Raw genomic sequence first — 25,519 nt, forward strand, 5'->3', positions numbered from 1 at the left:
CAGTTTATAACAATTGTGATGTCCAGCAATCTCACCACAACCAGCAGATCTCACGGAAAATGGAGTCACACTCTCAGGTTGCCATGACGTGACTTGACTTTTGTCAATAAACGGATGATATCATCAACGTGCAGCATGGTTGATCATTGGTTCTGAAAATAAAAAGTAGGTTAGTAACACAATAATTGACTTCAAAAATTTCAATCTTCAAAAATCATGTTTAATAGGCAGAGTCCAGAATACAAATAAAATACTAATAACACAAAAAGCTATCTTGAATATTGCAAAAAACAAGCCAGCTCTCTCTGAATTTAGACTCAAAGGGGCCATCGATTTCAGGCAATAAATCCACTTTTGTTCTAAATGGAGCAAATTCCTGTTAAAATCACTACCTCGCCAGTCTTTAAAACCCACATCAATAACACAGAACCGCAGTTCTGCAAATGAATATTGCCAGACAATGAGAGACTAGTGGAGCTGTCAAGTGTTGATTCTTAAGGCAACTCTTGTATTCCACAATACGCATTCCCATATGAAGAAGTTTTACAAACATAAGTTGCAGTAGAGATCACACCATTCGTGGTACAGTCCATTTCATATCGCAGCTATATAGTATAATCAGCTGCAGGAATGTAGATAGAAGAAGTGTCCAACACCACTGAACATACAAAACAAGAACCACAAGGTCTATGACGTCCTCCACCTAGAGAGGTAAATTGTTTGTGAAAGTCTGATTGCGATGGAGAAGGTACAGAGAAGGGCTACCAAAATGATAAGGGGAATGGAACAGCTCCCCTTATGAGGAAAGACTAAAGAGGTTAGGACTTTTCAGCTTGGAGAAGAGACGGCTGAGTGGAGATATGATAGAGGTTTTAAAATCATGATAGGTCTAGAACGGGTTAATGTGAATCAGTTATTTACTCTTTCGGATAGTAGAAAGACTAGGGGGTACTCCTTGAAGTTAGCATGTGGCACATTTAAAACTAATCGGAGAAAGTTCTTTTTTACTCAATGCACAATTAAATTCTGGAATTTGTTGCCAGAGGATGTGATTAGTGCAGTTAGTGTAGCTGTGTTTAAAAAAGGATTGGATAAGTTCTTGGAGGAGAAGTCCATTACCTGCTATTAATTAAATTGACTTAGAAAATAGTCACTGCTATTACTAGCAATGGTAACATGGAATAGACTTAGTTTTTGGGTACTTGCCTGGTTCTTAAGGCCTGGATTGGCCACTGTTGGAAACAGGATGCTGGGCTTGATGGACCCTTGGTCTGACCCAGTATGGCATGTTCTTATGTTCTTATAAGTTTATCACTCAAATTTTTACCATGCTTGTAAGCAATGGGTGGAGATTCTATGAACTCAGGATGGAGTTGGAGAATATGCTAGTATCTAAAAATAGCTGCACATATAATATGTACACCTGCAGAAAAAGGCGGACACAAGTTAACTTTGAAGACTCTTCACGGGTTTGGGGTAAAAATAATCTCTAAGACAGAATCGAGCATGCTTATATGCTCTGTGTACCACTGATCATGGATATCCCCTTTCAATGAAACGACCAGACATCTTCTTAATTTATTCTTGAAAATCTTGCAAAGAGGTGCAGATCCATTGAAAACAGAGGAACTGACTAACTGAAGGACTTTGTTTTAGACTGGTAGGATGAGTCGTAGCATTGAAGGCTATTGCTGTCAGTAGCGTTATGGTGTAAAGATGTTATAAAGCCAGAATTTGTCTTCTTAATGGACTTGAATGCTTTCCCTCTTGGTTTATGTCAAATGTCAGACTGTAAGTGTTTTAGAAAAGCTTTAAAGGCAATTTTTTTAATGATGTGCTTTATGATTAGTATGTATTTTGTGATTTTTAAAGTGATTTTTGCTATTATAAATTGTTTTTATTGTTATCCGCCATGACAGAAATTAGTAATAAGGCGGACAAGAAATTTTTATAAATAGATAATAGGTCCAATAAGGCAATTTGTTGTGTATGCATCTGGGCCATATAAACATCAAGTGGGGATCAAGAGAATTGATCCACCGTACAAACCCCTGAAATGTCTCTTCTGTTCCTTTTCCACACAATGAAGACAATGTTTATATAATGTCTGCACAAACGTAGTAATTGAACAGTCTGGGGGCTTGCTAATACCCCAGATCAATGTGTTGTACAATTTAGTTCCAGTTGCTATTTATTACACTCGTGACATCTTAGCATAAATCACTGTATATTTAACTGCTGTACCAGAACTACATTTACTATAGACATGGCGGTAAGAAACATATCTTCCATTAGTAAGAAGTATACCAGTGGAGATTTTTAATAATTATCCCTATATTAAAATAGAAAGAAAATAGAAAGAAGCTATATTTTAGCCCACCAAAAATACAATTTATTTGAAATAAAACCAACAAGATTGTTGGGTAGACATGATACCTTTAACAAATGTTTAAAAATACAAGCATTTGAAACTACCAAGAACCCTTTCTTGTAGCTGTATTGTAGGCCTGTCAATTTCACCCTGCTCATTTGGACTTTCAGCTTCAACAGAACCAAGGCTGGGGTCTGGCTTCAGAAGCCTTCATTCACAACTACCCTGAGATATTTTCTCATATTTTATATCCCCTCCCAAATCCCTAGCCACTGAACCACCCTTTAAGGGATCTTTTAAACTCTAAAGCTTTTCTCTTCAGACATTAATTAGCTTGATACAAACATCATCTCCACCCAAACACTTCACTGGGTTTCTTAAGACAAAGGAATTTTCTTTTATAGTGTAAATACTAGAGAAGGATCATGCTCTGAATAAAATAAATCATTTATTTATTTATTTATTTACTTTTATATACCGGTGTTCGATTTTACATATCACATTGGTTTACATTTAAACAAAATTTGCAGGAACTTATGCGTTACCTTTGTCAAATACATTAAACATTTAAATATGGGATCATCTTGGAGAGGTTATTGAGTAGCATGAAATAGAGAGATGGTCAACATAGGAGAGGGTGGGCAAGTGAAAGAAATGTGGTTGGTATGTTTTAAAGCCTCTTTTCATATCCCACATGGATTTCAACAATGGCATTATCTCATAGCAATGTTGGAATGCTGAGGCAGGTCATGTAGAATATGATGAGCCCTCTCATCGCCAGCTCATGTAAATCTAAAAAAAATTTAAGATGTGCATTGTTGATTGAATTTCTGTCAGTTGCATCAGTTTAGTATCTGGTAATTACAGGGTAAATTTTCAAAGGCTTAGTCAGGACCTATATGGGTAATAATAGGGTAGGCCTTGTGGATTTTCAGCTGCCTAGAAGTACATGTGCATTTTAACAACTAGGTGTGTGCGCTGAAAAAATTTTGGTTTAGTTTTGTTTTTCATTTTGTTCTGTCTTTTGTTTTATTTATTCAAACTGAAATAAATAATACGAATAACAAAGGAAAAAAACCCAAAGCAAAACAAATGTTGCGGTCCCGGGCCGTGCCCCGGTCCCTCCACCTACCTCGGGGGCGGCCCAGGCCGTTTCGGGTCTTCCCCGGGCCTGCAGGCCCTCCAGCATGTTTCTCCTTCCCCGGGAGAGACGTCGACGACTCGGCACGGCTGGCCCCACCCCCTGACGTGCACACGCGGGGAGGAGCCTTTCTTAAAGGGGCCAGCGAGGGGAAAATCTGCTGAGCAGCTGGGGATGACGTCTGACGCCTTCAGCCTTAAGTATCTTGCTTCTAGGAGCCTCCAGTGCCTTGCAACAAGGTTCCTGGACTTGTCCTGTGTTTGCTGCATTCCTGGTTGTCTTCGTCCCGCCTCTGCCTGCTCCCCTTGCTGTGGATTCTTCTGGTATTGACCTCTGGACTGGCTTTGGATCGCTCTCTGGCTCTGACCCCCGGACTGGCTTTGGATCGCTCTCTGGCTCTGACCCCTGGACTGGCTTTGGATCGCTCACTGGCTCTGACCCTGGACTGGCTGTGGACCGCTCTCTGGATACCGACCCCTGGACTAGCTGCGGATCATCCTCGGACCCTGACTCCTGGACTGACTTCAGGATTTCCTACGACCTGCTGGAGGCGCCTGCATCCGGACCATCCGCATCAAAAGGAAGTCACCTAAGTCCCAGCGGCCGTGTCCCTACGGGCTCTTCCTGGGGGGACTTCGGCTTCCAGGGTGAATCTCCTAAAGTCCCAGCGGCTGGACTCCTAAGGGCTCCTCCCGGGGGAGTGCCGGTCTCCAGGGCGAAGACTCTTTTTCCTCTCCGGTCCAACACCATCCATCCGTCCAGGGAGGGTCTTGTCCTTGGTCGCAAAGGACTTCACCATAGACCAGAGCGTCAGCCAGCACCGAGCTCCCGTACCGCCTCCTGGTTGGGACATTCGCTGTGGACTTCCACAGCACTCCATCTCCTGTCCCAACCAGCCCAAGGGTCCACGAACATAACAACAAAATAGTATCTTTCCGGGGAACTCGCTCAGACTGCGAAAATGAATTGTCTCCCCAGCCCCCTCTGGCTCACCTGCTCGACATCTTCTTTTCCATCCATGGGTTTAAATGGGGCAGGAGATCCCTAGTTGATCTTGCCCCATTGCTATTGTTTTTCAAAATGGTAAATGCTGGAGCGATCTGAGGCAGATGCCATTTTGAAAAACAGCAGCGGCAGGGCAGAAGCGAATGGGGATTGCTCTTGCCTCATTTAAACCCATAGTTGAGGTAAGTGAGGCTAGGAGGCCAATTCATTTTTGCAGGTTGGCCAGTACTTTCCAAAGAAATTTAAAATCCAAACAAAATTGTGTTTGTTTTTCCTCTCATTTCATTTTGAAGTACATGTACTTTTTTGCAGCCAAATCTTCACTTATGTAGGTTAGTTTGTGTAGGCTGAAAAGTACGTATATACTTTGTCTCTTAGGTGCCTTATTGAAAAATGACTCTTATCTGTATTGTATGAGAGTTGCATGCTTTAGAATATTTGTCTTGAATTTAGTTAGCCATATTTAAATAACTACATCTGTGCTAACAGTTAAGAACCCCTTGTTCAAAAACCTCATAACTCAAACACTATAGATGGTTTCAAACAAAATCTCAAGCATTATATAACTGGCAAAGAGACAAACCTCTCTTATCTTAAGCTTGCTTTGCAGATCACTGATAATAAGCTAACCCCATCTTGCCTTTTTTACTTGAGTAGTATCAGTAAAGATGTATAACAGTCAGGGATGGCGTATCCACTAGGCGAACAGTAGGGGGTGGCAAAGAGCAGCCATGTGGGGCCACGAGCAGAGCCCATCCTGCTCGCGGCCGAGAGGAGTAGAAACTCGGCAGGCTGCGAGTAGAGCACATCCCATTTGCAGCCGAGAGAAGACTCGGCTACTGCAAGCAGCACCCATCCTGCTTGCAGCCAAGAGAAGAGACTCGACGGGCCATGGGCAGAGCCCAGCCTGCTCTCGGCTGAGAGAAGCAAATTCGATGTGCCACGAGCTACGCCTCTGTTTATGTTTGTGTATGAAACAGAGAGAGGGAACCTGTGTGAAGGGGGATGTGTGTGCAAGAGACAGAGGGTGTTTGATGAGGGGATGTATGAGAGAGAGACAGAGGGAAGGTATGTGAGTGTGAGACAGAGAGCTTGTATGAGGGAGTGTGTGTGAGAATGAGAGGGATTAGTGAGAGTCTGTGTAAGAGTACGTGTGTGAATGAGACAAGGATCCTAAGTGTGTGTGAGAGAGAAAGGCCCTATCTAAGTGAATAAGGGTATGTGTACGTGAGGCAGAGAAGGTGTGCGAGTAAGAGAACATATGTCTGTGTGTGTCTAGTAGAGTGTGCATGTGTGGGAGAGCCTGTGTGCATTTGTGTGTGAAAAAGAATTAGCGTGTATAATTATGTGTGTGAATATGAGAGAAAGGAAAAAATTTGTGCACAACAACCGCCACTCTCCACCCCATCAGCTAATCCATGACAATCTTAGGGCATCTGGAAATCAAAAGTTCCCAGGTAGTTTTGTTAGTTTTAATCGTTGGGTGTTAATAATTGATGTGTGCGCTGTTTTTCAATTTTTGTTTTGGAACTGGAACATTTTTTTATTGAGTTTTTAGTTTTTGGATGTCACTCTGTTTATCTGCTATTTTGAAATATTCCTTTTACTAGTATGGTTTTACTATTATTGATGTTTTATATTTTTTCATTTTATTGTTACATGATTTTTACCTGTGTGTTTAGGCCGGGGAAGTCGGGGCCGGGGCCTGGACTTCGGGGGGGGGGGGGGGGGGGGGGGGAGGGGGGGGCAAGGCAGAAGTTTCGCCTAGGGCACCTAATACCCTTGCACTGGCCCTGATAACAGTTAACAAAAGTCCTGGTTGAAAGATGGTGAATTTGTTATATGGGATGTTAATAACTGTTCACTTTACTAAACAATCATTTTTTAGTTACTTTGGGGAGGTGGGAATGATGGCTCTTTTCTTCCACCTTAGAACCCCTGCTCCTACCTTACTGCAGTACTTTAGGATATGCTGTTTTCAGTTGTGAATATTTCCCCTTATTTTAAGCTAAACACTTCCCAACTATATGTACTTTTTATGTAATGAACTATATAGAAAAACAGCTCTGTCATACTAATGACAGTTCATGGCAAATCTCGAAGTATTCTTGCCTTTGGAGCATCTGGTCTGCAAATAAATAAATTAATTAATTGGGCAATTGGGCCTATCATACATTAATCAAACTGTGAATTCAATTCGTAGTGTATCCTTTGCTGATGAATATAGAAGATTGCTTCCTCTTCCTATAATTAGAATTCCAAATAAATATTCTTCCTTCTGATAATGAAAAAAAAAAGGTACTTTTCTCATTACCGGTGAGTAGAATATTTTTTAGGAACTAATCTCTAGACAAAAATCTTTCAGAATCGAGCTGTTGCAGGAAAGAAAAGTAACTCCATTTTCTAATCTTATCTAGCATTTATATACCACCTTTCTGGTCTATCACAGAACAATCCAATGCAGTGTACAAAGAATAAAAAATAATAAAAAATCACAATCACATATATTATATATATTATATTTTATATATATTCTAGTGGGGTGAATATGTGGGGGTTTTTTTTGCCACAGATATGCATCTCCTGCAAAAAAAAGAAATGCGTTCCATAAAAGATTTGCTCCCCTAGAAAAGATTTGAATCTCTTCCCGTAATGCTTTTTATACAAACTGTATCAAAAAGTGCTTTGGTATACTAATACTGCAGCCTCTAAGATTATGCTAGCAGGCCAAGGACAGCATGAAGCAATGTGATAGTGGAAAGGACTGGAGGAGAGCGGGTCAAGACAGCGATGTTACTTTCTCAATGTCGTTTAGCAAATCTGTGCAGGGCTGGGATTTGAGGCCTAAGAACCAGAGAGATGCCAGACTCCACCACGCTTGAAGCACTGATAAATTGTAGTAGGTGCCACCCATGGAATGTAATTAAGCTACTTTAAAGTAAATAAAATAATGCCATAAAGGCAGATTGAAACTATAATAACAGGTCTAAAATTTTGTCCACTTGAATTTTTCTTCAAGCATGTTACCGTAGCATCAGTATCATGCGTAGGATGGAGCAGATTTACCCATCTGTCAAATTCCTGGGTCGCAAAGGGCAGGGTGTACTAAAGGGTCAGATGGAGAAAACCGGAGCAGGGCCCTGTGATTTCCTACAAGATATCGGATAGACGCGCCCACCAGGGGTTCCGTTTGAACTCTCTTTATGGTGCTAGTCTGGAACTTTCATTCCGGGAGGAGGCGGATATTTAAAACTCAGTCTTGTAACTGTTTTCTTTGAAACAGAACTGGCAGAGAATAATAAGCATGCAGATGAACCAGTCATGTCTGCTGATGTTTCGGCTTCTTCGGCGATCTTATCACGATGCATGATAGGGGGGCCGTGCGCATGCCCTGTTTTAAAGATGTGAGGTAAAGGGAGTATTTTTTTTTTAAAAGGGACTGATGCACATAACCCCCCTGTTTCATGCATGAAAATTGCCCTGGGGATTTTGCACGTAAAGGTTTTCCAGAGGGGTGTTGGGGTAAGGACTGTTATGAACTCCCTGCCCACGGGTTTCCCCGCGAGCAGGCCCTCACCATTTGCCGTTTCCTGCTTCACCCGACGCGGCATGGACGCCGACGTCGGGCCTGCCTGCGCGGCCAGAGCAACGGTCTTGCCTTGCCCACGCAGCCCGGAGGCCGCCCCAGATATCCTCCCTCGCCACGGCTGGAGTCACGGACTTCCTCCCATCTTCGCGGCTGGAGCCGCCGCCGGCCTTTGTGACATCTTCGCAGCCAGGAGGCTGCATCCCCGGGCTGGATTAGCGGCAGGAGCCGCCCCCGGGGTCTCCTGCAGGGGCTGGAGCCGCTGCCTACGTCGGGCCTTTGTCTCAGGCTCAGACCTGCCTCTCTTCACGTCAACGTCGGTGCAGGCCGCTGTCCTGCACAGCCCTGCTTCCTGCTCCTTAGGCGCCGGCGCACGCCTCTCTCCAGGATTTAAAGGGCCAGCCACAGGAAGTGTGGCTGACCCCACCTAGGGAGTGGACTTCCTGCCCAGCCCTATAAAAGGGCTGCTCCGTCATTCAGTCTTGGCCTTGAATCGGAGTTGCTTCACTCTGGAGGCTCCTGCCTGCCAAAGCTCCATCAGGTCTTCTTGTCTTCTCCATGGAGTTCTTGTTGCTTTGTCTCATCATGCCAGGTCATGTTCGTGCCTGAGGTCCCTGTCCAGGTGTCCTGGTGTCTCGTCTTGGTCTTCTGTTTCCTGATGTTCCAGGTTCCTTAATGTCCTGCTCCTGTGTCTTTGTCTTCAGCCCTCTTGAGCCTTCTGAAACCTGTTAGGCCGGGGGTTCCTCGGATGATGTCTTGCCCGAGCGTGGACCAGCCTACAGGTGGACTGGTGTCCTGTGCTCCTGAGCCGTCATGTCCTGCCAGCCGTAGGTGGAGCTTTGGATGACACCGGCTCCATCGTTGGAGCTCTGCTTCGACTGGATGCTTCCCTGCGCTTGTCCCGCTCCCAGCATGGTCCGTGACCAGCCTCCTCAGGCTGTGTAGGGCGCGCAGTGGGACAGGGTGGTTCGTGACTCAGTCCCGCGGGTGGGCTGAGTAGGGCGCCCTGAGAGACAGTGCCAATGTCCTTCCGCCCAGCTTCTCATCTCGTCTGGACTTCGTCAAGTTCCTCTTCTCGTCATGAATGCCATTGCATCACTCTTGGTATCATGTCTTGTTGCTGATGTCGCATCAACCCTGGTCCGGGATGCCGTCGCATCGACCATTGGTCCATGATGTCTTCTCTTCAGCTTTGGTGTCATGTCTTCGTCTGCGATGCCGTTGCATTGATCCTGCTGTCAAGTCTTCGTCCACGATGCCGTTGCATCGAGTCTGCTGTCATGTCTTTGTGTCAAGGCCCGTCTGCCCTCGACCTCAGGCCAGGCCTGCTGCTCCATGCTGTTCCATGCAGCAGGTCCGAAAGGGCTCGGAATGGTCGGAGGACTATTCACATTCCAACATCATCTTGCTGTTGGCCTTGGGAGCTTGCTGGCCTGGCAGAGGGTAAGACCGTCAGCCATGGTGGAACACGCCGTCAACCCTCGGTCCGGTCCTGGATCCGTCTGCGGTTGGGCTGAGGCTCGGACACACTAAAACCCCGGCGGGGATCGCTCCGTAGTGCCCCCGTTGCTAACAAGGACAGAACATTTGATTTTCGAAAGCGTGCACATAAAGAACAAGCAGAAAGTCACCCCTGTGCACGCATGCTGGCGCCAATTCCACGCACACCCACACATTTTCAAAAGCAGATTTGTGCGCAGAAATACGCTTTGAGTATTCTGGCTGAACTCTGCGGGTAGAAAGTACCCTCAGACTTTAGCCTACGTGGACCGTTTGAAAACTTGCTGAGCTTTAAATGTTTTCCTCCTCGTCTGTTTCAGAAAGCATCCCTCTCCCCTCTTTTGGTATTGGTAAAGCCCTTTGAACTCACTGAGCAAGTTCAAAGGGCATTTGACAAAATTGTCTGCTTGTCATTTAACTTGTTTACGAAAATGAGGCCATAAAGCAATGGACTAAACGCTGATGACTTTGGAAGCAGGCAAAACTTGTCTCAGCTGTCGCCTTTGGTTCTTTAATTTTAAATCTTCTGACTCATGGCACTTGTATTCTAAATGCTGCTGCCAAATTGAGCCTGCTGCATTAATGCCTCCTTAACAAGCATTAGTCCCAACATGACTTCCAGTACATTGCAAATCCCTTATGCAGAAGCCTCACCAGGCCTCCACTGCAAAACAGAACAGGTAGGCTCATTGTAATATTCATGAGTTAAGCTGTTGAGTGGGATTGTAGCCCCAGCACCCCCGGGTTTAACAGATTGAGCTTCGGGCACAATTGGTACGCGCAGACATATTCTGCATTTTTAATATGTCTGCCGCTGAATGTCTTCTGCAGAGGGAAAAATCGCAAGGTGACTCTGGACTCCGTTTATGTCCAGTACTTGGCTGCCTAGCTGCTTAGTATTTTGATTGAATAAAGACATTTGTACATCATGCTCAGTCTTTTATTAAGAGCACTAAACTCTGGCTGGGTGTTCACATGCTAGCAGATAATCTGAAAACAAGCACGTTAACATTATATTGCAATAAAACTACAGACAGCAGCATGGGTTCTGTTGATTATAAATTATTGAACCATTTTAATGACTAGTATGCCAGGAGAAATGCAAATGAAAGCTAATTAAGAAAAGCTATCTCATTGTCATCTAAAAACATTTAGCAATGAAATAATTTAGCACTAATCTATCTATCTTATGCTTGGTTGCTAGCATGAAGGACTTTCGTTAAATGCCATTTGATGTTAAGGATTTCCAGAATATTACTTTGATGATTTTTAACTATTACTTTTCATGTGCAGTTAATGTGGGTATGGAAGGGATTCGCCAGCTTTTCATGCAGTTTTTAATATTTTTAGGCCTCCGGCTTGGGCAGACTGAAGCCAAATACCTTGGTGCTTGGATTTAAGAAAAACTGGAGAAATGATACCACAATGGAAATTGAGAGCTACGTGGGTATTTTGCAGTAAGTTCCAGCAGTTATACCACTTCATGAATGTTAATTATTTTTGCAAAATAAAATGTGCATTGCATAGTTTTTATGCAATGCATAAAAACTGGGCTGCTCATTGAGAGGGAAATTTTCAAAAGGATTTGCACACTTAAAACGGGGTTGTACACATGTTTTTATGCGTGTAAATGGGCTTTTGAAAATTGTTATGATATATGCTATTGAATTGTCAATAGGTTTTACACGCGCAACTGCATTATAAGCAAGTAAATGAGCTTTTGAAAATTACTATGATAGCATATTACAACTACATGTAAAAAATAATGGTTTAACTGTTCCTCATATAATCATGCAATAATTGTAAAGCCTGTTGCTAAATTTTTGTTATCTGTAAACCGATGAGATGTTCCCAACGTTCGTCGGTATATAAAAGCCATTAAATAAAATAAATACATGAGTAACTCCTTTGAAACTCTTATCCACGGTGGAATAGTGAAAACCAAAAATTTGCATGCAGTGAATGCAGTTAGAATATATGGTTTTCTTCTAGCCAATAATTGATTACATGCAAATTTTGCAAATAAAAAAAGCTTTATCATGCAGCAATGTGAAAACGTTTGTTGGCTAATACCATATAATACGTTTCTTTGAGTAGTAAGACAACAAAACCCTGAGAGGCTAACTTTCACACCGGCACACAGGCACACATGTACACGCCTATGCCAACTTGTGCTAATGGGCGCGCCATTTTATAACATATATTTGAATATGCGCACATGGTATAAAATAGGCTGTATGCACAACCATGTGTGCACAGCTTTATAAGGACGTGCGCATGTAAGTGGGGGGATTTTGGTAGATACGTGTGCTGACACAATTACCAGTTTCCCCAGTTCGTTCCCTGATTGCCCAGTTAAAGGATAGGACTTCCTAACTCCCCTAGTTAATAAGCCTCCTTTTTACCCTAATAGCCCCAACCCTTAAAACCCCGCTAACTAGCCTAGGTTTTTTTTTTGTTTGTTTTATTAGTTACACGCGAACCATAGCAGAAGTAAAGTAACTCGGGAGGGGACCCTGGGGGCGCACTAGTGTGCATAAATACGCGCATATTTCACTGAGAAATCTAGGAATGCCCATGCCCCATCCAGACCACATTCCTGCCCCAGCCTTTTTTGTGTACGCACTGGGAGATAAATGCGCTCACAGGCGCCTTTTAAAATCCATGCGGCATGCGCCAGCCCGACTTCTGCGCGTTTCTCCCGGCTTTGGCACCCGCCAGGCTTTTAAAATTCACCTATGAGGCTCAGAAGAGAAAGATGAGCTTCTAAAGGTTGTTGGTCCTAACTCTTGAGAAAAGCCATTTCCCTTTCAGTGACGCACACTTGTGGAGTGAAATAACTTAAATCTCTAATGTTCTTTCATGTGCAATAAATGCTTTGAAAAGGCTGCACATACAATAAATAATAAGAAATGTGTGTTAAAATGTTTGGGGGTTAAAAAAGGGAGGCATATGTAGTGTGTTCCCTCCCCAAGTGATGTTTGAAGGTGACAGAGGATTTCTTTTTTCTGTGATCAGAGAGCTGCTGCTTGCTTCTAGCTGTAAATCATATCTTTCCAATAGTGTACAGTTACTTTAAGCCCTTTCAAAACTTGACCAGCAATATGAGAAAATGCAACATTGCTCAGCCTCTTATTTCTGTCTTTCAGTGATGCATTTGATTTTGAGTATGGTGTAGTGATTGTTAGAATTAGCCAAGGATTTGACATCTCTCAAGTCCTGCAAGTTCAAGGTATGTGCCTTAAACTTATTTTCCCAGTTTTTTTCCCCATCAAGTAAATGCTGAATTAGATTTGAAGCACATTGATTTGAAGAAGTGTATATCTTTTAAATCTCACATGAAACATCTGCTTTTGATCTTATTCAAAATTATACATACATAAACATATCTATATCAGTGAAATCAGACGTGCAAGTTTTTACCTTAACAATGAGACATGCCCAAAATGCTTACAGTCATAAATGACTCCTAAGACTTTGATAGGTGCATTCACTGCAGAATACACATTTTTCAGTCTCAGTCCTTTTTTAGCTTCCTTTTCAAATGGAAGAAGATTTCTGAGATATGTGTGTGTGTGTCTCCAATAACTTTATTTGTTTTTTTCCACATTCTTACATACTACCCTCCCAGAAAATTCTGACCGGAGCGGTGTACCACAACAAGATCATAAAAACACACATATCAAAACCAGCAATACTAAAATAAATAAAAAATAACATTAAACATTAACTTTTGTGTCTAGTGTTCTAGCCTCACTAATGGGTAGATTTTTGGAGGCTGTACATGCACCCATAAACGCGTGTATTTTGCTGTGTGCGAAGATATGCGCTATTTTATAAACTATATGTGTGCACAGCTTTTATATGCATAAAATAATACTTATAAAATAATACTTTTCATGTGCATATATTGAAGAGAGAGGGAGAAAGAGACTCTTTCTAAGGCTTAGCCTATATATGGACCATTGTAAGGGGGCACTTCGATTCAGGGTGAGTTTATGGGAGGTGGGTTGGGGTTGGGGGAGGTGGTGTTACAGACACATTCAGAAGTATCCATTGTAAAATTGACATCAGTAAACAATTTTTGACCCTATAAGTGATGAAAATTCTAACAAGAAGAGTTGATTTGTACACTACAGTCTCTGCTAGCTGCAAATCAACTCCTTTTCATCACTTATAAGGTCAAAAATTCTTTACTGATGTCATTTTTACAATGGATACTTCTGAATGTGCCTGTAACACCATCTCCCCCATCCCCAACCCACCCCGAATCAAAGTGCCCCCTTACAATGGTCCATATATAGACTAAGCCTTAGAAAGAGTCTCTCTCTCTCCATATGTGTACCAGCTAAGGAAAATTAGGGGCTGTGCTGGAACAGCTTGCCCCTTTTTCTGGGCAAGTGCTTACACACACATGTGGGCTTTTTAAATCTACCTCTAAATTGTTAAGACAAGTCCAAGGATATTCTTTAGGGATCTGCAGATAAAATGTAGGCTCTACTTAATAAGGTATCACAGTTAAGATCCACATCCTTCTAGAGTGGCTGTGGCTGAACATCCAGAGGTTAAGTGACTTGCTGATAAGAGTGATGATAGCTGGCAGAGATGGGATTCCAACCTGGCAACCTAAGAAGTCTCAGACTGGTTTTACAACTCTGTATTCTGTGCAGTAAGCCCATGAAAGCTGAGCAGTTAGAAAAAAGATTTTGACTGTTAAGATTTATGCTACCACAATTTTACACATTAAGCAGGATAAGGAAACATGGTTGCAGAAAGCCCCAAAATAGAATAAGAACATGCAATTTCTATTAAGTCTACAGTTGACTAGTTCTATCCTTATCAGTAGGTACTGCTATAGATATTTTCAGTTATAGATAGTGCTTTCAGAAAATATGAGAGTGTACTCATCTATGTGCAAATAATGTATGTTATGTGAAATGCACATCAAGTGGTTTACATCTAGCACAGCAATGAAAAAGCGCATAACAGAGCACTGGTGATCAGTGGTGTACCTAAAGTATTTGGCACCCGGGATGGATACTTCCTTTGGCACCCTCCTCTCCAGATTTACTTTTCTGTCCCGTCCCCCCAGTGATCTCTGGTTCCCCCCTCCCTCACACAGGCTCTCTCATTCTCTTGCACACGCTTTCACACACCCCTGCACACAGGCTCCCTCCATTTCTCTCTCTCATACATACAACAACCCTTCAGACAGCTCCCTCTCTCATACACAAACAAGCACCCTCACTCCTATATACACTCACAGATACAAACGCACTCTCTCTCATGTCCTACCCCGCTCCCCATCAGACACACAGCAGCAGTTTCCTCCTTCAGCCCCCGCGACAGACGGGGAGTCTTCATTTTTCTTGAGGCTGCACGGGGGCTGGTGCGGCTCTAATTCCTGCACCTGCGATGGGGAGGGTGGGGGGCAGCGCTGTTGCTCTTCCTCCTGCTTCGGGCCATGACTGCCTGACCTTTCATTCTTCCCACTCACGTGGACCCATCACTTCTTCTTCCAGGCTGCGGGGGGCGGGGAGAAGAAAAAGGTATGCAGTTGCCGTCTCCAGACCCTTGATGCTCTAGGCGGCCGCCTAGTGCTCCCACCGCTCGCGGCCCATATGCCGCCCTCTTCTTCTAGTGTGAGCGGTATGGGCTCCACTCTTGGCCGGCGACCACCCGGCTGTCACCCGGGGCAGCCCGCACCCCCCCTTTAGTACGCCACTGCTGGTGATTCATAATGAAATCTTAGCCAGGAAAGCAGGACAGTGCATGACTGACCGTAGTGTTTGCTGTAAGCTTGCATCTCCTGTTGTGCTACTCGAAATGCAATCCCTATAAGAAAGATACGAACATAAGAACATAAGAAATTGCCATGCTGGGTCAGACCAAGGGTCCATCAAGCCCAGCATCCTGTTTCCAACAGAGGCCAAAACCAGGCCTCAAGAACCTGGCAATTATCCAAACACTAAGAAGATCCCATGCTACTGATGCAATTAATAGCAGTGGCTATTCCCTAAGTAAAATTGATTAATAGCCATTAATGGACTTCTCCTCCAAGAACTTATCCAAACCTTTTTTGAACCCAGCTACACTAACTGCACTAACCACATCCTCTGGCAACAAATTCCAGAGCTTTATTGTGCGTTGAGTGAAAAAGAATTTTCTCCGGTTAGTCTTAAATGTGCTACTTGCTAACTTCATGGAATGCCCCCTAGTCCTTCTATTATTCGAAAGTGTAAATAACCGAGTCACATCTACTCGTTCAAGACCTCTCATGATCTTAAAGACGTCTATCATATCCCCCCTCAGCCGTCTCTTCTCCAAGCTGAACAGCCCTAACCTCTTCAGCCTTTCCTCATAGGGAAGCTGTTCCATCCCCTTTATCATTTTGGTTGCCCTTCTCTGTACCTTCTCTATCACAACTATATCTTTTTTGAAATGCGGCGACCATGGAGCGATACATTGATGTTTTATGATGTGAAAAATTATAACATATAACATAACAATAAAAAGGCATTTAGACAGACATTTGTTTATTTAATTTTTGAATTCATTTAATCAGTGCATATGTTCATAAAATTAAGACCTTACTAGACTTTGCAAAACTGAAGCAATTTTTGCACCGGAGTACAAATGTTCCTTCCTTTCCTCCTGCCCCCTGAGCCCATCACGCACAAGGAGTTTGAAAACTCTTAACTTTGCTATCAAACTGTAAAGACAAATGGAATTATAAAATCAGGGTAGTTTGTTCCACAGGGAAAAGTAGCAAGTGAGGTTACTGTAATTTCTGTTTACCATGCTGCTCCATCAGGTTCCTATGCAGCAAAATAATAGTTTCACTAGTTTCAGCTCATCCTTAGAGGGTGTAGCACCTTATATTAACCTTAAGCTTTTAAAGAACTGTCTACCAAACTGTGCTATTTTTTTTTTTTTGCGTGCCTGTTAAATAATAAGTTGTACAAAGCTCTTATTATGGAACTACTGACATGGTTTTTAGCATAAATGCAAATTTACCATGGCCATATATGTAAATAGTAGATTAATGAGCTTATTGAGGGGGCAGGGGTTGGATAAGAGCAATTTGGATCAGTTATGATTGGCATCATGTGAGTGGTGCAATCAGAAGAGGATATTTTTGCTTGAGAGAGAGAACCTCTTTATAAAGCTCTCATAGAAGTCAACTATTTATATCAATGTAGGAGGATGAACTTGTAACTCAAGGCGAGGTTTTGGTGGTGGTCTAGGGTTGGGAGGTAGTTTTACATTCACACGGGCCGATACAGTACAGTGCGCTCCGATGGAGCGCAGTGTTAACCCGCCACTGGACGCGCGTTTTCCCTTACCCCTTATTCAGTAAGAGGCCGAAAACGCGCGTCCAATCCCCCGAACCTAATAGCGCCCGCAACATGCAAATGCATGTTGATGGCCCTATTAGGTATTCCCGCGCGATTCAGAAAACAAAATGTGCAGTCAAGCCGCACATTTTGCTTTCAGAAATTAGCGCCTACCCAAACGTAGGCGCTAATTTCTTCGGGCACTGGGAAAGTGCACAGAAAAGCAGTAAAAACTGATTTTCTGTGCACCCTCCAACTTAATATCATGGCGATATTAAGTCGGAGGTCCTGAAACTTTCCAAAAGTAAAAAAAAAAAAAAAAATTTAAGTCGGCCTGCGGCTGTCGGGTCGAAAACCGGACGCTCAATTTTGCCGGCGTCCGGTTTCCGAGCCCATGGCTGTCAGCAGGCTCAAGAACCGACGCCGGCAAAATTAAGCGTTGTCTATCAAACCCGCTGACAGCTGCCGCTCCGTTCCAAAAGGAGGCGCTAGGGACACGCTAGTGTCCCTAGCACCTCCTTTTACCTGGTTTTACCGCCGGGCCTAATTAGCATACTGAATCGCGAGCACGGGAGAGCAGGCGTTCGCCTGCTCTCCCGCGAACTTTACTGAATCGGCTCGACAGTGAGGAATATGGAATGAGGAAAGGTACACAAAGATGAGATTTCTACAATGTACTCTCGCCCTAGCTTGATGAACTCTCTACCTAGATGGCTTCCTATTTTCTGAATTTGGATTTCTTGTGCTAACTTCTTTCTATGCATGGCTTTGCCTGTGTTTGACCTGTCTTTGAAATTCCCTTACCACTTCCTTATTTAAAGCATCAATGGCCCTAGTTCACATTTAGCTTAATTACTATCAGAGCTTTCCATTGCTAGCCCCAAGTCTTTAAATCCCTGCTTTCTCGCTGTGATCCATGCAGATCTCTTATGAAAGTTTTATTGTTTAGCTACTTTATCTATTGTTTAGTGATTTGGATAGAGGTGCCCAGAATGTTATACATCAGCATCAGATTATACTTATTAAAGCAGCTTATATAGAATAACCGAGTAGTTAAAACTGCTAATTCATAGTTTTGTTCTATGAATTTGTTTGTAGCAATGCTGACACCTTGTGGTGAGTCAGAAAATTTCCCAATGATTATATCTTCTGAATGCTCAGGAATTTTATAATCTCCTTTCTAGAAGAAAAGTACTGTGGCTCAGAGAAAAGAAACAGCAATGTTGGGAGTTTGTTACAGCTGTTCTTTCTTTTCTCTGGGCCACAGCACTTTGAAATTATCTGTAATCTGTCTCTCCTCTTCCGCATGAAAATTTCAGAATTGCAGCACTGTGGTTGGTGATAAGGGGTAAAGGGAGGGGGGGGGGGAGGAATTGAGAGGTGCCAGTTCAGTCAGAACCTGCCCCAGTTAAGGCTACAGCACCATGAGACTTTGATTGTAGTTAACCAGGGTTCCCCCCTCCCCGCCCCCACTCTGATCCCCTCATTCTCATTCAACCATTGTAACAAGGGCTCAGTAGGGGAAGCCACCAACTGTGCCACCCTTTGGAACCTGGTGTCCTGCATTCCTAGGACTCTCTCCTCCTGCCTCTGCAACCACCCTAGTCCCGTCAGCCCAATCAGCAGAAGCCAGGTCCTGGAAAAGTTGTGAAGAGCATGGGACATGGGCTGAACCAGGTCTGGGCACCATATATCTGTGAGTTGATATAAATTAAGAAAGATCTGCGATTTATCAATGTCCCATTCATCCCCATCGCGAATGCCTCATTCTCTTAGGTTTCTCACCCCTATGTTATAGAATTAGGTTTCTTACCCCTATGTTATAGAATTATACAGTAATATATTCTAAATAATAATCACATAAGTAAGCAATGCTTTGAGTAGAAGTTGAAAACCAGAATGAAACAAGGACGTCCTCATGGAACGTGCTCATGGAATCAGAATGCACTGTTGAAAGTAGCATTTTATTCTTTTAGATTGTATTATAGCTCAATGTTAACTAAAGCTCAATCCATCTAGAACTGAATTACATTAGTGATTAACATCCAATCCTATTAAACAAAGCCATCATGGAGAAATATTGGAGTCTAATTATAAAAGAAATATTAGCTATCCTGAATGACAGCATACATAATAGAGGTTGATGCCAGTCGACTATACTGTACTGGATGCCTTTTTATAGGTAATTTAGAAGACAAGGAAGATTAGCTTTGTATTATATCTCACTCTGGTACAATGAGATGGAACTTTCCCAATGAGAAAGTTTAACACACTTCGATGCTCATATCACATTAACTAACATTTTACAATATTAGACCCAACACCAAACAATGTTACATTTCCTCCTAGAAACTAGCTAGTTTTCTCCAGAAAGAAAGCATATTAGATATCATGCTCCAAATATTTTACATCATGTTGGAAAAATTATTTAGCCAGAAAGTGCCAGCAATTTATGGAAGAGGAGCCTGGAAGTTAGAGCAGCAGGTTAATAAACAGGGAAGTCAAAGTTCACTCTATCCTCCAGTGCCTCGTGGCAGGGAAATGCCTACTCTATCTGATTTGTAACTTGCCTTGAGCTCAAACTTAGAAAGGCAAATAACAAAATCCAAATTATGTTTAACTAGTGTAAATAATGACGGTGAAGAATTGTACCTCTCCCTCCCCAGCCTCTAAGGCCTCCCCAATCCACCCCTCCCATTCATCCTATTAATGAGTCTTTTTCCATTGCACTGTCCTCTTCCTGAATGGTTCCGGCTCCCCTTCCCCACCTGCTGTACTGCTTAGTGCCACCATCTGTTCAAGGCTGCAGACTCCGCATGTGAGGTGTGCAAATTGCGGGCTGTGCATGTGCATTAACAGGGAAGACCACTGGCAAACATGAAACACACAAACTAATTAATTTGGACTTAATTCCTCACCTTTCCAAATCCGAGCTCCAGGAGAGTTGCAATTCAGGTACTGGAGTTATTTCCCTCCCCAAGAGGAGTTTCACTCTAAGAGCCCCATTTACTAAGCATTTTTCCCATAGACACAAAATAGGAGAAAACCTTTAGTAAAGAGACCCCTAAGTTTGTATCTGAGGCAATGGAGGATGAAATCACTTGTCCAAGGGCACAAGCAGTGTCAGTGGGAGAAGCAGGATATGAACGTGGCTTCCCTTGTCTCTGCCCGCTGCTCTAACCACTAAACTACACCTCCACTTTTATTAATTGAGGGAAGTTATTTATAAATGTCACATGACCAAATTTAAATTTACTTATAAATCACATTTCCAAATATGATCAAAGTAGCATAACATAACACAATATAACAAACACATGGATAACCATGCTAATATTACTGATTTCTATTAACAGATGAGCTAGAAAAGTTGGAGCAGGAAAGACTGGCACTTGAGGCTACCATTAAAGATAATGAATTTGAAGAAGGAAACCGTGGAATCCGTGGTTTCTTCAAGAAAGCTAGCAAGATTAATATCACTAAACAAGCAACTAAGAAAGGTAAGTCTTTGGATAAAATCATGAACCATATGGGAGTAGACGAGAATGCAGATCCAGAATTCCTAAGCTTTGTTAACCAGTCCCTTACACTCTACTGGTTGGTATTAAGCAACACATTTATTCCACCAGCTCTGCAGTGCACACAGGGCCGGCGGAAGCACTAGGCGAACTAGGCGGTCGCCTAGGGCGCCAGCTTCCCGGGGGCGGCACTGCCCCGATAAAATTGAGAGCCACGCTCAGCCGCTGCCCCGGTAAAATTAAAAGAGCTGCATTAAGCCGCCGCCGCCCCCCCGAAGCCGCTGCCGGCAGCCAGCCCCAAAAGACCCATCTGACCTCCCCCAGCGGTTCGCGTGCTCCCGGTCTCTCCTGCTGCTCTTTCTTCCCTGCTGCCATTGCCGCCGGGCTGTCAGCACGTTCAAGCCCAGCGGGAACGGCAGCGGTGCAAAAAAAAAAAAAGCTGTGGCATCCGCGGCTGGCCTTTTCTTCCTCCCGCCCCCCCTGACCCGGAACAGGAAGTGATGCGCGGGAAGGAGAAAGAGCGGTGCCGCATGAAAAAAATAGCGGCGACAGCAGCATCGGCCCCCGAGCAATTGAAGCAGCCGGTAATCGGGAAAGGAGTCAGCAGCACGAGCCTCCCGCGGCCGATGGGATTCTTCCTTTTTGGCCTGCGGGGGCTGGAGGAGGCGGCTGTTGCAGCTACCATTTGTGCTGGGGGGGGGGGAGGAAGTGAGTGAGAGAAAGAGAGAGAAGCAGCCAGCCTGCGTGTGTGTGATTGAGAGAATGTGTGTGTGATTGAGAGAAACTGGTCAGAGAGCTGATGTATGTGTATATGTGAGAGACAATGAAAGTGACTGCTCAAGGAGATGACTGATGTGTGAGAGTGTGAGACAGTCAGGGATGTGACTGATGTGTGTGTGAAAGAGAGAAAAAGCATGGAAGTGAGAACTCTGGGTATGTGAGAAAGCATGGGAGTAAGAAGCCTGGTGTTGTGGGGGTGTATGTGAAAGAAAGCATTGGAGTGAGAAGCCTGATTATGTGAGAGAGAGCATGGGAGTGGGACGCCTGTGTGTGTGTGCATGTATGAGAGAGAGACTGGTTGGTAAGGTGACGGTGTGACTGGTGTGTATGTGAATGTGAGAGAGAGAGAATGTGATTCAGGGAATGAGAAGCCTGTGCACCTGGAGAGCGAGCATGGAAATGAGAGAGAGACTGGTGTATGTGTGTGTGTGTGTGTGTGTGTGTGTAACAGAGAGAAAGTGATTATGGGAATGAGAAGTCTGTGCATGTGAAGAGAGTGAGCATGGGAGTGAGAACCTGGGTGTGTGTGAGACACAGCATGGGAGGGAGAAGCCTGTATATGTAAGACAGAACAGGTGACTGGTGTGTGTTTGTGTGTATGTGAGAGAGAGAAAGAAAGTGATTATGGGAATGAGAAGCCTGTGCATGTGAAGAGTGAGCATGGGAGTGAGAAAGCTGGGAGTGTGTGAGATACAGCATGGGAGTGAGAAGCCTGTATATCTGAACGAGAACATGGGAGTGGGAAGCCTGTGTGTGTATATGCATGAGAGAGATCAGGTGACTGGTGTGTGTGTTTGTGTATGTGTGTGAGAGAAAGAAAGTGATTATGGGAATGAGAAGCCTGTGCATGTGGAGAGAACAAGCATGGGAGTGAGAGACTGGTGAGTGAGTGTTTGTGTGTGTGTGTGTGTGAGACAGAGAAAGTGATTATGAGAATGAGAAGCCCGTATATGTAAGTAGAACACAGGAGTGGGAAGCCTGTGTGTGTGTATGGCATGAGAGAAACTGTTCAGGAAGGTGACTGGTGTGTGTGTGTCAAAGACTGTTTGGGAGATGATTGGTGTGTGAGAGACAGAAACTGGTCATGGGGGCATGACTGATATGGTGTGTGTGTGAGAGACATGGGCCTTAAGGAAGAGGACCATGAGTATAGAGCTTAGCCTCTACTGCTGCTTCTGGTGTGTGCCACGGCCTGCATGGAAGGGGAGTAAGAGAGCTGCTGGAGGGGGTAAGTAAAGGTGGCTTTTTAAGTTTATTTTTCTTGATTGACTGCCATTTTAATTACTTAATATTATGTGATGTGTCTGCTTTTTTTGTTTGAGCAACAAATATAGCTCTGGTTTATGTTTATTTTATTTATTTATTTATAAAAGAGTTTCTATACCGTCGATAAGACAAATCATCTCAATGGTTTACATGGCATATAATATGAAAATAAGTGTTCTGTTATAAATACAGACTTCGTTATTTTCATTAATGCACAATGTAAGTTAATTGTGTGTGGAGGCAGGGGGGGGGGGGGGGGGGCGGCATAGCTGACGTTTCGCCTAGGGCGCCTAATACCCTTGCACCGGCCCTGAGTGCACAGGCCCAGATTTCCCACTGGACAGTGTAGATAGCTGCCTAGGAGCATCATCTACTCCTCTTCTATCCCAGTGGCACTGTTTTCTAAAAGCTGATCATCCTGAGCAGCAGTGTCCTGTTGGACCTGCCCCTTTAAAGGCACAGGAGTGGTCCACTAATATTCGGAACACTGTAAAATCATCATCAGCCCACTCCTGCGCCTTTAAGGGGGCGTGTCTGATAGTATGCTACTGCTAAAAGGCTGAGCCCTGTATAAGAGAGAAAGTCATCCCATGGAGGAGGAGGTACTCCTTTAACCACAGAGCTTATCTTATTCTTGCAGGGGACATTGCTCTGCCTCTGCATCTAGGTGCACGGAAGAGGTAATTCCAACCCAGGCAGTGCTGAATTCTGGCAGCTGTACTGGTCCTGAAGAAACTAGATTATTGGTAGATTACAATACCTTTTATTGAACCAATAATCTAAAGATGATGCAGGTCTCTTTTTTTTCAAATGTCAGCCCATCAGTTCTGAAACATTTTTTAAACACAGGGCCGATGGAACCACTAGGCTTAGGCCTAGGGCACCGACCATTAGGGGGCACGAGCAGGGGCGGTTCTATAATGAGGCAGGGTGAGGCAGTTGCTACAGGCAGCAGACTTTTGAAGCAGCCAAAAAGTGTCTGTTCAAAATTCTGCCCAGCCCCACCTCACCCTGCCTCTCCCCCATCGCGCCACCCTCCTGATTCCCCCCCCCCCCCCCCCACCCCCAAGACTCACAAAAACCCCTGGGGGTCCAGCAGGGGACCCAGGAGTGATCTGCCACTCCCGGGCCGTCGGCTGCCATTAACCAAAATGGTGCCGGTGGCCTTTAGCCCCTACCATGTGACAGATTCGGCAACCTCCACTCCTCTTTGTCGCTGCGGCACCACCGTTCGCAGCCCCCACATGGCTCGCGCCCCCTAATGGGGGGGGGGGGGGGGTGGGTGGCATGACCGGGGTGGGAGGGGTGCAAGGCAGAAGGTGCCTAGGGCGCCTAATCCCCTTGCACCAGCCCTGTACTGTAATTTTTAATTTGAAAATGCTTGCAGGAGGTTTATAATAGTCATTATAACAGATCACATAAGGGCTTTCGATTGGTTAATTCATAACTCACATGCTAATCAGATACTTTGGAATCATTTTAACACAAGGAGAGTGTAAATAACTTGTCCTAACTACACTCTGTCATGCTGTACTGCTAAATAATGATCTGAAGCATCGGTGAGTTACTGTTAATGCTCTCACCATCTGTTATTGTTACTGAAATAAAACAAATGAGAAAGATCATATCTGTGATAGTATCATGAACAGTGTAAAATACTTTAATTAAAACAGTTGTACCAACTAAACCTCGTCACACATTTTTCAAAATATTATAATGCTTCCTCTCCTGCACCTTATCAATTAAAATAGCAGTTTTAAAAGAAGAAAATGTCAAACCGATAAATTGTGAATTTTGAGCCAATAAATATTTGAAAAGGTGGGGGTTGTACTTGCCCATTTCACAGATGCAGACTGCTTTCCCCAGGTTATGTAAAATTGCTAACTGCAGGCAAAATATGAAAAATAGGGCAGGCACTTGAAGACATTATATAATCCCTACAAGAAGGAGAGACAATGTAATCTCCTATCTAAAGGAACTGCAAGTACTGAGGAACGTCACAAAGCAGAAGCGATGGAAACTAAAGCATTCCAAAGAAAGAGATGGTATAGCAGAGGAAGAAAACTAACTATTCAGTGCAGAAGGGATTTCCTTAATTATAAGCATATGAAATATAGAATGCAATACCAAAATATTTACAGCAATAATCAGCCATGATCATTTAGAGCAGAACTAATCTTACTTAAGCTCGGATATTTGTGTAAGATATTCTAAATAAAACCTGTTATGATTTTCCACTAATGATGCAATTCAAAGTTCAGTTTATCCTTGGATGAATTCATTTAAGTTTGACATGTAATAATGATTAACAGTGAGGGCATTTCCGGGCTGTTAATAGCTATCTCAGAAGTTTATGGATGCAAGTAAAAGGAGACAGCCCTTTTTCTGCCAAGCTGTGAACAGCAGGGAATGCACAACCCTACAAGTATTTATCATTATAAATCTTCCACCAGCTTAATTAAAATTAGGCTAAAAAAAAAAAAGTATTTCTCTTAAATCAAAACCTGTTTTGGATCTGTCATATTGAACACTCTTTTTATTCCAGAGGAGGTTCTCAGCAGTGAGAAAATAGATGCTTGAAATACACAGAACATTTGGTGCTCACTAATCAGAACCCAGGCTGGATTCCCAGCTTTCAAAAGCCTTTCCCAGGAGGGTCACAATATGCGGCTTAAAATTTAGCAATGTGCTCAACTGAAGATTTACATGTGTACTTTCAAGCATGCATGAAAGTGCCTCAGTTTTCAGACAGTAAGGAGCCAATGCAACAAAACTCACACTACAAGAAGCAGAAAGCTAGATTTTAAAACCCCTGCCCACGCGTCCACGTGCGTGCGGTTCCCAGCGCACATGCGTGGACTTGCCAATTTTATAATATGCATGTCACCCCATGCATGTTACAAAATCCGATGCCCCGCGTGCCCGATTTTGTTTCGGCACGCGCATGTGTGTGCGTGTGCCCAGTCACACGCGTGGGGGGGGGAGGGAATTTTGAAAAAAAATCACGCGGTGACA

At 43.7% G+C, this 25,519-nt stretch overlaps 1 protein-coding gene across 3 annotated transcripts in view; it reads left to right on the forward strand.

Moving 5' to 3' along the window:
* Window positions 1-25,519, forward strand: part of SLC12A1 (solute carrier family 12 member 1) — a 122,652-nt gene that overhangs the window by 74,360 nt on the left and 22,773 nt on the right. For all 3 annotated transcript variants that reach the window (XM_029575062.1, XM_029575061.1, XM_029575060.1), the window contains exons 19-21: window positions 10,954-11,060; window positions 12,753-12,835; window positions 20,297-20,440. In XM_029575062.1, coding sequence (XP_029430922.1) covers window positions 10,954-11,060; window positions 12,753-12,835; window positions 20,297-20,440 — 334 coding nt within the window. The remainder of the gene's footprint in view (window positions 1-10,953; window positions 11,061-12,752; window positions 12,836-20,296; window positions 20,441-25,519) is intronic.

The sequence above is a fragment of the Rhinatrema bivittatum genome, chromosome 13 (genome assembly GCF_901001135.1).
Source record: "Rhinatrema bivittatum chromosome 13, aRhiBiv1.1, whole genome shotgun sequence".
NCBI lineage: Eukaryota > Metazoa > Chordata > Amphibia > Gymnophiona > Rhinatrematidae > Rhinatrema > Rhinatrema bivittatum.